Source organism: Lissotriton vulgaris, chromosome 3_1 (genome assembly GCF_964263255.1).
Source record: "Lissotriton vulgaris chromosome 3_1, aLisVul1.2, whole genome shotgun sequence".
Taxonomy (NCBI): Eukaryota; Metazoa; Chordata; class Amphibia; order Caudata; family Salamandridae; genus Lissotriton; species Lissotriton vulgaris.
In genome coordinates, this window is record NC_141689.1 from 405,569,725 (window position 1) to 405,583,080 (window position 13,356).

General features: G+C 42.3%; 1 protein-coding gene across 2 annotated transcripts in view; it reads left to right on the forward strand.

Moving 5' to 3' along the window:
* The window catches only part of ITGA2 (integrin subunit alpha 2), a 616,173-nt gene that overhangs the window by 320,322 nt on the left and 282,495 nt on the right, over positions 1-13,356 (forward strand). For both annotated transcript variants that reach the window (XM_086960619.1, XM_086960620.1), the window contains exon 5: positions 4,957-5,071. In XM_086960619.1, the coding sequence (XP_086816745.1) occupies positions 4,957-5,071 (115 nt within the window). The remainder of the gene's footprint in view (positions 1-4,956; positions 5,072-13,356) is intronic.

The window sequence follows — 13,356 nt, forward strand, 5'->3', positions numbered from 1 at the left end:
GGAGTACAGCGGAGCGCTATAGGCAAACGCGCTAACAATGTTAAAAGCAGCACAATGAAATAACCAAAGCGCAAATGAGGCAAAGCGGTAACCAAGCACACAGCAGGCGAAATGAAATGCAAGTTTTACAAAGTAATGCAGCGCTACGATACCAGATGTCTGCAAGGGACACTGGGAGCGACCACTCAGCCCGTGAGGAGGAGCGAGTCACGGCGTCTTCAGGGAGAGGAGCGCTATTTCTGGTCAGTGGGAGGGCGGCTCAGCTGGGAGGCGGGGCGGGCACACGAGGACGACAACAACAAACAAAATGGAGGCGGAGGGGGGAGTACAGCGGAGCGCTATAGGCAAACGCGCTAACAATGTTAAAAGCAGCACAATGAAATAACCAAAGCGCAAATGAGGCAAAGCGGTAACCAAGCACACAGCAGGCGAAATGAAATGCAAGTTTTACAAAGTAATGCAGCGCTACGATACCAGATGTCTGCAAGGGACACTGGGAGCGACCACTCAGCCCGTGAGGAGGAGCGAGTCACGGCGTCTTCAGGGAGAGGAGCGCTATTTCTGGTCAGTGGGAGGGCGGCTCAGCTGGGAGGCGGGGCGGGCACACGAGGACGACAACAACAAACAAAATGGAGGCGGAGGGGGGAGCACAGCGGAGCGCTATAGGCAAACGCGCTAACAATGTTAAAAGCAGCACAATGAAATAACCAAAGCGCAAATGAGGCAAAGCGGTAACCAAGCACACAGCAGGCGAAATGAAATGCAAGTTTTACAAAGTAATGCAGCGCTACGATACCAGATGTCTGCAAGGGACACTGGGAGCGACCACTCAGCCCGTGAGGAGGAGCGAGTCACGGCGTCTTCAGGGAGAGGAGCGCTATTTCTGGTCAGTGGGAGGGCGGCTCAGCTGGGAGGCGGGGCGGGCACACGAGGACGACAACAACAAACAAAATGGAGGCGGAGGGGGGAGCACAGCGGAGCGCTATAGGCAAACGCGCTAACAATGTCAAAAGCAGCACAATGAAATAACCAAAGCGCAAATGAGGCAAAGCGGTAACTAAGCACACAGCAGGCGAAATGAAATGCAAGTTTTACAAAGTAATGCAGCGCTACGATACCAGATGTCTGCAAGGGACACTGGGAGCGACCACTCAGCCCGTGAGGAGGAGCGAGTCACGGCGTCTTCAGGGAGAGGAGCGCTATTTCTGGTCAGTGGGAGGGCGGTTCAGCTGGGAGGCGGGGCGGGCACACGAGGACGACAACAACAAACAAAATGGAGGCGGAGGGGGGAGCACAGCGGAGCGCTATAGGCAAACGCGCTAACAATGTTAAAAGCAGCACAATGAAATAACCAAAGCGCAAATGAGGCAAAGCGGTAACCAAGCACACAGCAAACACAATTACACACCATTCCATTTGGTAACACTCTTAATGTGGTTTACACTGTTGCTTATATTTTACTAATGAAATGTCCATCATGAAATTCCACTGTGGTTGTCATATTTAACAATCTAAGGAATATGCAGTTTTTCCTAATAAGAGCCTCTCTATTTCAGCTGTCCTCTCCTTCACTACTTTACGTGGTCCTCTTCATCTTTGAAATTAAATGCTCTAATTGATCATTTTGGATGATAATCCACAATCCTGCCTGCTACCGCCATTACTTTAATAGAGTTTGCGTGCCACAGCAGTGAAAATTGTAATCCTACTTTTGTTTGTTAGATTTAAATCTCATTACTGATTTACTTGTGTGCTTTGGTAATATTATTTCTGAATATGCATTGTTCATAAAAAATTAAGGGGCAGATTTACAATTACTGGCGCATCCCTGCGAATTAGCAGGGATGCACCAGTAATTGTGCGCCGCAGCTCTGCCACACATGGTGCGCCGCAGGGGGCAAAAACTGCACAGATGCGTCATGCATCTGTGCCGTAAAGGCGGCGCATTGCTGGAGTTGCCTCGCAAGCCCGACGCAGCTCCAGCAATGCTCTGGGGGGCCTATTCTTCCAATGCTGCGTCAAGGCTTACGCCTGCTTCAAGCAGGCGCAGGGTTTTGACGCAGCATTGGCCTAAATGTGACTGAGGGAAATCTTGTAGATTTCACTCAGCCACTTTTGGGAGGCGTTCCTGCCCGGAACGCCCCCCCCCTCCGCCGGAACACCTCCTTATGACACAGGGCTTTACAACGTGACGCATCTCAGAGATGCGTCACGTTGTAAATACCCCGCACCATGGTGCATCTTTTGCTCCGCCGCTGCGTCACAAAAGTGACGCAACGGCGGCGTAAAAGAGGCGCAAGAGGCTTGTAAATCTGCCCCATAGGGCCTGATTTAGATCTTGACAGATGGAATACTCTGTCACAAATGTGGCGGATATCCCGTCTGCCGCATTGTAAGTGCCATAGGATATAATGCACATGTAATACGGCAGACAGTATAACCGTCACGTTTGTGAGAGAGAATCCCATCTGCAAAGATCTAAACCAGGCCTTTAATCTCACTCCACCAATTTCTGAAAATACCTCAGTAATATCATTAGATACACATAAGCAAAACTGTTATCTCCCTCTATGTTTATCAAGAGAACAATGCGTGTATCACACTTTATAAAGTAATGGTTGCTGTTCAGTTCCTTTGTCAAGTCTTTTTCCTTAGCATGCTTAGTAACATGTATCTTTTGGAGGGAGCATTCAATTGTAAATGTATTGTTTCATCCATTGTGTCACTTTGTGCAGGTTTTGATGCATTTTTGAATCTTTTGGTTACTGACAAATATGGTCAGCTGTCAGAGTTTCTTGGCTGTGAATAAGAAAGTGAAATTGTTGCTAACAAATGCTAGTTAACCCTATCCATGCTTATGACGAGCCCAGCTCGTCATGAGGCACAATGGAGCAATATTTATTGTATAATCTGTATATTACAAATGTATTTAGCACCTTTCAATATATTGACATGAACCGTAAGTAGCACCACAATTTCCTTAGAGTGACGTTTACTATGTGCCCCAGAAAGCCAAAAGCATTGAGCTGATCTATGGAGCCGACTCCTTAAATATTCTGGGGCGGATTTACAAGAAAGTGACACATCTTTAGAGATGCGTCACTTTCCTTGCTCCACCCTGAGAATCCCTTGTGCCGTACGTACAATAGGGCACAACATGGTGCGAGGATTTCCAGCAATGCATTTTGAGGCCTATTCTCACTACATTGTATCACTTCTTATGTCTGCTTCAAGCAGGCGTAAGGTTTTGACGCAGTGGCATCCGAAAAATGACGCAGTGAAATCTTGAAGATTTCACTGTGTCACTTTTACGAGGCTTCATGTTGTAAATTCACCGCATATTTGATGCCGGCGAGGCAACAGTGGTGCAAAAGTGTTGCGAGGGGCTTGTAAATCTGCCCCTTTGTACATAAAGGTTTTTCACCAGAGAAATTTACAAAGCACTGCCTCACATAGAAATATAGGTTTTGTTGCACAAGAGTGGGCAGCAATCCTTCGTTCCTCTTGCACAATTCCCACTATCATTTTTTAATAAAATCCTTAATTTTAAAGTTAAAGTATTTGAGCAAAAAGGCAAGCTTAATGTATTGGTTGCAAAATAAGAGATAGTTTCAATAGCTTTACTGGATCTCAAATTGTCTTGATACAAATTGCCTGATAACACTCAGGGTCATTTAAATGAGGAGTTAAGGATTATGTGCAAACTATCTGCTTCTTGTCACTAATTCAATCAACGTTTATTGTTGAACTCACAAATTAAAGACACAAATCAAAAGGAATAAATAAAAATAATTGCATCTGCCAGGCATCCTTCATGTTGTGCTAAAATGTTCTGTAAAATTGTTTTCGCGGCTAAAATATTTGAAGTTTCCCATCAGAGTAATTACAGCCTTCTGCAATTGGTGATGAGGTTCAAATATCAGTAGTGCATAATTTCTCACCAAATATATGGCAATTGTACACTTCCTGGAGTACCCAAATCCTTTGCATATATGGGTTTGGAGGGTGAACATTCTGCATGCCTAAATGTGATGCAAAGGTGCTATTGCACATTAATTTAAATTTTACAGGTAAAATATATTTTACTTGTGGAGAAGTATTTCCCACCGCATCTCTACCTGCATGATGTATCCACTTTCCAATAATGACAATGCACTCACTCCTGCTTTTGACATGGTCACATTTACCTGCTTTTCTAGGGTGAGGAACTACTTGCAAGGGGTATGCAAATATCCACAAATGTATACATTATTACACTTTTCCTTCATTGCCAGTCAGCTCCATTCATCAAAGCCCAAAATCCTCAGGTTAAATGCCTTTCCTTGTGCAGAAGAACAGTCACTGCACCACCATTTGATGTTTTGGAAGCAGAGTATTGCACTTTTTTCCAATCCTGACAATGTACTCGCTCCTGCATTTGTCAATTACTTCCCTTCCCAGTGTGAGGAACTGCTTGTAAGGAATAAGTGAATGCTCACTAATTAACATCTTTATGGCCATTTAACTTTATTTGGATTCAGCATTACCAATTCAAACCCAGAATCTCGCTCTTATTAAACCTAATCTAGTGATTGTAGCTCTTTCAATTAAGTACTAATAAAGTCATAGTATGGAACTACATATTTCTGTGTTTACAAATCATGAAATGAGTTGTACTTTGACTTTTGAACTAAAAGCTTTGCGCTAAGTTTCCACACCTTCTGCAACATGCTTAATATAACACAAAAAAGGGGATAACCCCTCCATCCTCGTTTTTACACAGAAAACAATTGTCGTGCCATACAGCACAATGTAATTATCTGCCCCAGGATCCAATCAGCAAATTGCAAATTGTGTTTTGTATCCTTACTGAAGTTTATCTAATTTCTATCGTAATAATAACCATTGAATGAAACGAAACTTAAAAAATGTTGGACTGTAAATAAGTCTAATGCAGCTTTATTTCTCCTTTCAAAGACATGTGGTCCTTTGTGGGCACAGCAGTGCGGAAGTCAATACTACACTACAGGAGTGTGCTCTGACATTAGCCCAAGTTTCACAGTCCTAAGAAGCTTTTCTCCAGCTCTTCAAAGTAAGTCATTTGATGTAATTTGTGATTCTTTTTACATGCATTTATCTCATTGTTTCTAGGGGAGCTTTACTGTACTTGATAAACGTGAGAAAAAAACACCCCTGTACAATGTAATGGCATGAGAAGTGGGTTTTCGTGAACACTGAAGAACAAAGTCACCATAAATGAGTAATGCGATGTTGATTTAATTTATTGATTTGCAAAATGTCAGTGCTGCACATTGCTCGACAGTTCAGAAGCAGGTGGGGTTCTCATCTGAGGCCAGCCGGTGGAGTTAGTCTGTAAGCTCCAGGACTTGCAGTCTCAATAATAAGTTACTGACATGTTATCATTTCTCTGGAGCACTAAACTTGATTTTTGTGTTTTAATGTGTACACCATTCAGTGATATACAGTTGCACGAATGTTTAGGATCTCATCACCTAATAATACGTCATGTTATTGCAGACAGATTTAAAGGACTCATCCATAATCACAAGCTATCAGGCCCCGTTCAGGAGGCCTCAGGTCAGACAGGGGCTACTGGGCTTAAGGTAATTTGCCACTAATGTCCTGGGGTCCGTCCTTCTATTAGTCTTTAGACTTTGCTAAGAACAAACCTTTTCACATTTGACTCCCAAAGTAGTGAGGACCAGCAGTCACAGGCTTCAAAAGGAAATTGTGTGTAGGGGTAGGGGCAGAGGACACCGTAGGCAACAGTAACCAGCAGACATCAGCAGTAATCAGAGATAGATACGAGTAAGTAAACTCCTTCCCCTCACCCCCAACAAAACGACAGTGGTTATGAAGAACTAAATAGCAGTACTTTGCTAAAATTGAATTTTTAAAGACAATTGTCATCACTTCAGTGCATGGATCTCCTCTCTCCAGCTTTAGGAATGCAGGCAATATGATTCCAGTCTTTGGGGATGCTATCCTCACCTTCCTTCTTGTACTGTGATACACCAGTAATAATATCCATACTAAATTCCACCAGTATCATGCAACATACACAGATTACCAAACATGTACTACACATGTACTGCCTATACACATTTATTCAAAAACACTTCGAATATCAGCACACGATTATGGGTTTCATATATAGTTTCACACAAGATGGATCAGTCAACTGCACTCTCACTGATACAGATCAAAATGTGTGGTCACCCTATAAATTCACAAAACACAGTATGCTGCTACCACCACTTTACCTGATGTACCCAGGAAAAGGACAGTAGTCCATTGCCTAATATGATAGCACAATTAGTGTGGACCTTGAGTCCACAGGACATATGCTGAACCTGCATTGTCACAGACAATCTACTCACAGGCTAGATTAGTGTGATGCCAAGACCAAAATACAAGTCAGAAAACCAATTTCCCAGGCAGGAGTGCACTCAGGGGATGGGTAAACACCCATTTACTAAGAGGGGACATTCCCATCTCAAAGCAAGCAATGCACCTCTTTTGTTCATTTTTGATGGTACATATATTTTAAAAGGAAATTGGTCCATTTATTAAGCATGAACATTAAGATACCTGACATGTTGCCTACATGCCCTCTCAGGAAACACACATTTTGATTTGATAAATGTTAAGCCTGTAATGATTTTACTTGAAAATGCACAAAACAGTTTTACTACTACCTTGTGATGGTGAGAATAATATATAAACAGCTGTCATTGGTTTGCAAATGTGGATGGCCAACACAGCACAAAACGATCAGCTTGTGCAGCCACAAACAAAAACGAACAAAGCTGCAACGCTTCTTGCCGTTCATGTTTATTCACCAGAAAATAAACTGTATAACTGTAATCTAACATTAAATGACCACATACCACTATTCTATGTACGCACTGATACTTAGAAAAGCTGTTTAAATGTATATCAATGGCCACGTTAATCCAATGGCATTTGAGTTCTGCTCACAAGCTACAGATGTAAACCAGTAACTGACTGAGTTAAGCAAAGGAACCTGCACACACAAAACTCTTAAGGAAACCCCTCGTTTTGATACACATTGGCCCACAGAATGTGTGGCTCCATTATTCTCCTGCATCGGAAGTATGATTACTGGGAGGGTACCAGTAATTCCAGAGGCAGGCAAATAACAGTGATTACTAAATTTTGGGGTGTAGCATGCGATAATCGTAGGTTTCAAACCGAATCCCAAATATTCGAAAAGGGATGCTGGCTTGTTGCTGTATTGTGTCACTCATGACAGTTTTTTACCTGCTTAATGTGTCTATTTCATTTGCTCAGCTGTTGTCACTTAAAGATCATAAATAAAACTGTTAAAAAACATACAATCCTGTGCAAATACAAGTACTGTTCCCTGAAAGAAAAGAGGATGTCACTTGTGGAATGCTAATGCAGGCAGATAAAGCTTAGTGATAAGTATGTACTCAAAAAAATATAGTTATTTTGTTGGAAGAAAGATTGTTTCATTGCAAATATTCAGAAAAATCAAGTTTGAAAACTAAGAAAGTGGACTGCATGCATTTATATTTGTAGCTATTGATCGAACAGGTAAGTGAGTTTCTGTAATGGGTGAAAATAGGCAGGAGCCTCACTTAATTTTTTGTCTTTTTTCTGCAAGGGAAGTAAAGGAAATTGGCTTGCTAATACCATAAGATAGGTTATGAGGTGGGACCCTGTAACACCACAATTGCATTAATGGGTCTGAGATCCCATGTTGTCTCTCCAGGTTGGAGCACCTGCTCCCCCTGGACAATAACATTCCTGCTGCGAAGCCTTTTAGTCAGGTCTTTTCTACAGTGTTATTCTGACAGCAAAATTAAGTGTATAATGATTTTATTCAGACCTAACCTCCTTTGCGTGGTTTTCCAATAAACTGGTTTCCTTCAACCATCCTGTTTGATGAATTCGATTTTGCTGGCTTTAGGTGCTTGTGCTGTCTCTTTCAAACATGGTAAAATTGATCTACACCTAATTAATATATTTAATTTACTTGTAACTCCCCTACTAAATTGTACTGCCAGTGCCCCGGGACTGTAAATTGAACAATACTACTGGACCTGAAGTACTCCTTTGTGCACCCGCAGGCCTGCCACTGCAGCATGTACTGCAGTTTTAAACTGCCTTTTTGACCTGGCAAAATACACCCTTTGTCCGGCCTCAACCACCCTTTTAAACACTTGTAAGTCACCCCTAAAGTAGGTCCTACAGGTTCAAAAGACAATGTGCAATGTGTTTAAATCGTAAGACATGTGTACTTAAGTTTTATATGTCCTAGCCGTGAATAACTCCTAAATTTGTTTTATACTGTTTACGCTTTCCCATTGACTAACACTGGGTTACCTTATTAGATTTAATAAGTGTTAACTTTAGATCAAGAGTAGGTATAAATGTACTGTTTATATTCAAATGAATTGTAATTTAACATCCTCTTTAATGGTGGAGTCAGATTTTAAGTTACAAGTCTGAAAATTCAACTTTTAGAAATTGGTAGTTTCTTGTCCCAACTAGCTATGCCTTTCTGCCAGTGTCATGTGTCACATGACTGTAAATGGCTCTGCTGTTGGGGTTTGTGTATTGCTTCCATACAGTAATGTAAGAGGGGGTTAGGTGCCTACTGAACACACTAAGGAACTTGGCTTAAGGCCTGCCATGCTTTCTGTCACCCCAGTCGGTTCGGAGCCTTGACGAGGGAAAGAAAATTAACTTTCCAGGCCCAGTTGAGTAGTACAGGGAGTAGCCCCACACAAAGCCTGGCTCCAGAATAAATATTGGGCCTGCTGTGCCACTCATCAGAACATTTCTGGACCTGCAGAATTTTCAGAAGAAAGGCTACCCTGCTGACAGAGGATTGCCCGCTGCTTTAAGGACTGCTTTGCTGTCTGAAGAGGAAAGACTGGACCTACTTGCCTTGCTCCAAGGCTACCTAGTGTGACTCCAAGGATCAGTTGTCTGACCTCCTGTGTGAGCTACAGAGACACAACAAGCTTCAGGGGCCTCCCTGCAACATGTCAACTGCAACTAGACATGCACCAGGACCGGCCTGATCGCTGCTTCTGGTTTCTGCTGGAGAAAGCCCTGATCCACAAGCGCTGCCCCCCAGAACCTGGACCCTTGCCTGGCATCAGTGGAAGCTCCTAGAAGAAGAAAAAGTATAAACCCTGAATTTGATGCTCCTCATGATTGCGAAAGGGCCTGCTGGTACTGCCGCCGCTTGACAACTGCCAACGAGAAACTTCAGTGACGACCGAATCTTCTGGCTACAGAAACGAGCATTTGCGATGCTCGACCTGATCTCTGTGCCAAAACCCTCCTCATTGTGGTCTCCTCCAGCGCAAACTCTTTGCGCCGGACTTGAAAAGGTAACTCTTCAGCGTGACTTCAGCGTGACTAACCTCGTACTTGTACCTGACCTGAACTCAATCACGGTTGGTCTAAATGTTTGACTTTCCTTCAGTCTAGCGTGACCAGAAGACCGCAATTGGTGCTTTGTGCTTCTAGGTGCTTTTTTTACAATTGGACATCTCCACTTCTACGTATTGGAATTACTATCCAGCACCCCCCAACGCAAGTCGTTGTAACGACTTGTGTTGTAAAACCTGCGTTGTAACGGTACGTGTTGTAAAAGCACGCGTTGTACCGTCATATATCCCTCTATTTTTCTTAATTGGTTTGGGAATTTTCTTGTGATGTGTTTTCACTTTATTTTTGTTTGTGTGATGCATAAATGCTTTAAACATTGGCTCAAAGGTTGTGCTGTTGTGCCAAGCTACCAAAGGGACAAGAACAGGTTAATTTAGTGACTTTTGTGGTTCACCCTGTTGAGGACTGTTGCTTAACTAGGGCTTCCACCCCTCTTAGCCAGTACCACAATTTCTTACATACATGGACTATTGAATTTCAGCAGCATTCCCCTTGATACCATATTTTCTTATCATGTGAATGACGCACTCTACACTCTTTTTTAACCAATATCAAACTGGAAACATCTAGTTTTATTCAGTTGTTCAGGCAAGTCTACTCAAAACCCCAGTAAGGCTTTAATAATTGTTTTTTTTATCCACTGTAGTGTGGAGACTCAGGGTCTCTATCACAAAATTCTAATTTAATTTGAAAAGTCTCATAAAAAACAAAATGCTTTGCAATATAATGAACAACTCTGCCAATGTTTGAATATCATTGTAAAATATTTAATTCAAGTCATCAAAATGTTATTTTGCCTCTCTAAAACCCAAATGAAATACTGTTCAAAGATGGCTATTAACTAATTTCCAGTTTCCCTTCCTGCGGTCTTTTTGGACAGACTTCAGGCAAAGTGCCCCTGGCGTACAGTACCCCCTATTGTTGGGCTCAGTACTAGGCCTGTTAACATGTTAATAAAGCACTGTGCTTAAGTTTGCAGTATTCATAAATATAGAAATCTTATCTCAAATGGAATTTGTCATGTTAAACATAAATCACTTAAACTCTGAGCTACTTATTTTGGTGGTACTCATAAAGAAATGACAGCCTGATTCATCAAGCTGAATTCCGCTCGCAAAGGGCCAGATTCTGAGAATCTGGCCCTTTGCGAGTGCGATTTTTGCATTTGGGATTCATCATCCCAAATGCAAAAATCGGTAATAGCGATTTCGCTATTTTGCGATGAATTACATTTAAGGAATCTCTATTTGAGATTCCTTAAATGCAATTCATCATCCATTTTTAAATAGCGAAATCACAATTTCGGCCCGCTATTTACCGCGAGGTCAAACCTCGTGGTAAAAAGCGAAAACTTAGAAAAATGCTTTTAAAAGCATTTTTCTAAGTTGCATGTTGCACACACACATGTCGTTTGGACATGTGTGTGAGCAACACCTGTTTAAAATTGCATTTAAGGGGTGCAACAGGGTGTCCTTTGGACACCCCTGGCACCCTTTAAATCGCTATCTTATTTGCGATCAGTTAATTGCTAATCGCAAATAAGGAATACTCCCCATTCATTCCTATGGGCCTTTTGGCCCATAGGAATGAATGGGGAGTTATTCCTTATTTGCGATTAGCAGTTTGCTAATCGCAAATAAGGAATATGTAGGAATCGCATTTTATTTTGCGATTCCTACATGAATCCCGTTTTGCGAGTCTGTAATAGCGATTCCTTATGAATCGCTATTAGAGACTCGCAAAACGGGTCTTTGATGAATCAGGCTGTGAATGCTTTAGCTGAACCTTTCACACTTATATAACACTTGATTCAGAAAACTAGTTTCAAGTCACAAATTTTGACAGTGTTCTTCGGGGGCATTTGGATTATGGTGGTCAAAGGAGATTTTAAAGTAGTTGTTAGATGCAGAGGGAAACTGACATACAAGGCCATTATGGATTAAAATTATTACTCACACTTAAGGCCTGATTTAGAATTTGGTGAATGGGTTACTTCATCGCAAACATGATGGATGCGTCCGCCATATGTAATGTTCATCTAATTTAAAATGCGTGCAAATCACCCCAGGAGGGGTTTCTCGGTGCCTGGCAGGATACTGGTAAAAAGAAATCTAGGGCCCTTATTTATGAGGCCTTGCGTCAGTTTTGCGCCGCCGGTGCGTCACTTTTTGTGACGCACCAGCGGCGTAAAATATGCACCTTGTTGCGCCATATTTAAAAAGTGACGCATCTAAGTAGATGCGTCACTTTTTAAACCCCTGCGCCACATTATACCTGCGTCAGGTATAATGTATGCAGAGGGGGCGTTCCCGCGCAAAAAGCCTCGTAATAGAGGCGCAGTGAAATCTATGAGATTTCACTGCGTCACTTTTAGGATGCTGTTGCGTCAAAATCTTGCGCCTGCCTCACAGCAGGCGTAAGACTGACGCAAGCCCTTTCACATGGGGCTTTCCCCATGTGAAAGAACGCAATGCTGGAGTTGCGTCACTTTTGTGACACACTCCAGCAATGCGACACTTTTGCGCTTACAGATACGTCTGAAATACTGACGTATCTGTAAGTCCTTGCGACATGATGCGTCATACATTAAATATGACGCATCATTGGTGTCGCAAGGAGTGCGCAGTGAAAAGTGACGCATCGCTGTTTTCACGCAGCGATGCGTCACTTTTCATAAATGAGGCCCTAGGAATTTAAACAGCACTGTTTTTAGTAATGTTCTAAACCTATAATGCTCAGTACACAGGTAAACCTGGAAAGGCAACTCATTCCAGTAAAGTGGGGCAAGATATGCTGCCCCAATGTGAGATTGTCTCACCCAATGGAATGGTGAGTAGTGCTTTGTCACAAGAGCTTAAGAGTCTGACTGGACAGTAAGGAATGAGTTTAACAGATAGATAACTTGGGCCTTTAGCCATCAGAGCTTTATGAATAAGACAACAGATTAAAAAAAGAATACTTTTCTGGACTGGTAGCCAATGCAGTGTAGTGTTTTTATCTAGGAACCTGAATCAATATTACCATTTTATGCCCTTACACGGCTATAATCAATAAATACCCCTATAATGGCATAAGAAACAGATCCATATTTCAGTAAATCGCCCTTGCAGCCCAAGGCATGGCAAAAGCTACTTCCTTAGATTCCTAGAAAGCACAACGAGTTCTTTCAACACACCAAACCTCCAGCAACCTGGGAAATCCCCGCTTGCTTTGTTTTGATTTGTAATAAACTCCTGTGAGCACTGTAAGAACGGACAGTTCTTAGTGACATCTTTATTGACGTCTTATGTCCAAACCTTACGTCAAACTCGGCACCTTTCAGGTATAAATATACCAACGTTGCCTTAAGCAAACACACAGTGGTGGTTTCGGAGCAGAGCAGCTAATCTACTTGCCGAGAGCCCAGCAGACGCGGAGAGCCCACGGACGCTGCCCCTCCTCTTTGACGCGCTGAGAAAGACGCTGTCTTTTCTCCTGCCGAGAAAATCCAGCTCCGGTGTTTCCAGCCTACTCTTGCGGGTGACTGGGATATCGAGTCCTGAGAGAGAGATACCAGACCTCCTACATTCTATTCCCAAGGTACAGTGTTGACTAAACCCTTAGAGAGAATTCTTGAGTCAGATTCTTGGCAAAAACCTACTTAACTTAAACTGCTACTTACTTACTCCTTCCCACGTATTAGGCTTAGGTCAGATACACCGGGGTAGGCGTATTTTAGAAGCACCAGTTGAGCACGTTAGCCTATGTATATATGTATATATTTTTTATCCATTTTAAAGTGTCTTATGGCTAAGAAACCATATCAATGCTTTTACAGTATTATTTCATAATACTCCTTTTACTGTACGTACTTTACTTTGCAATAAGTATTGCAATTGTGGCAATTCATTTCTCTTGCATGAG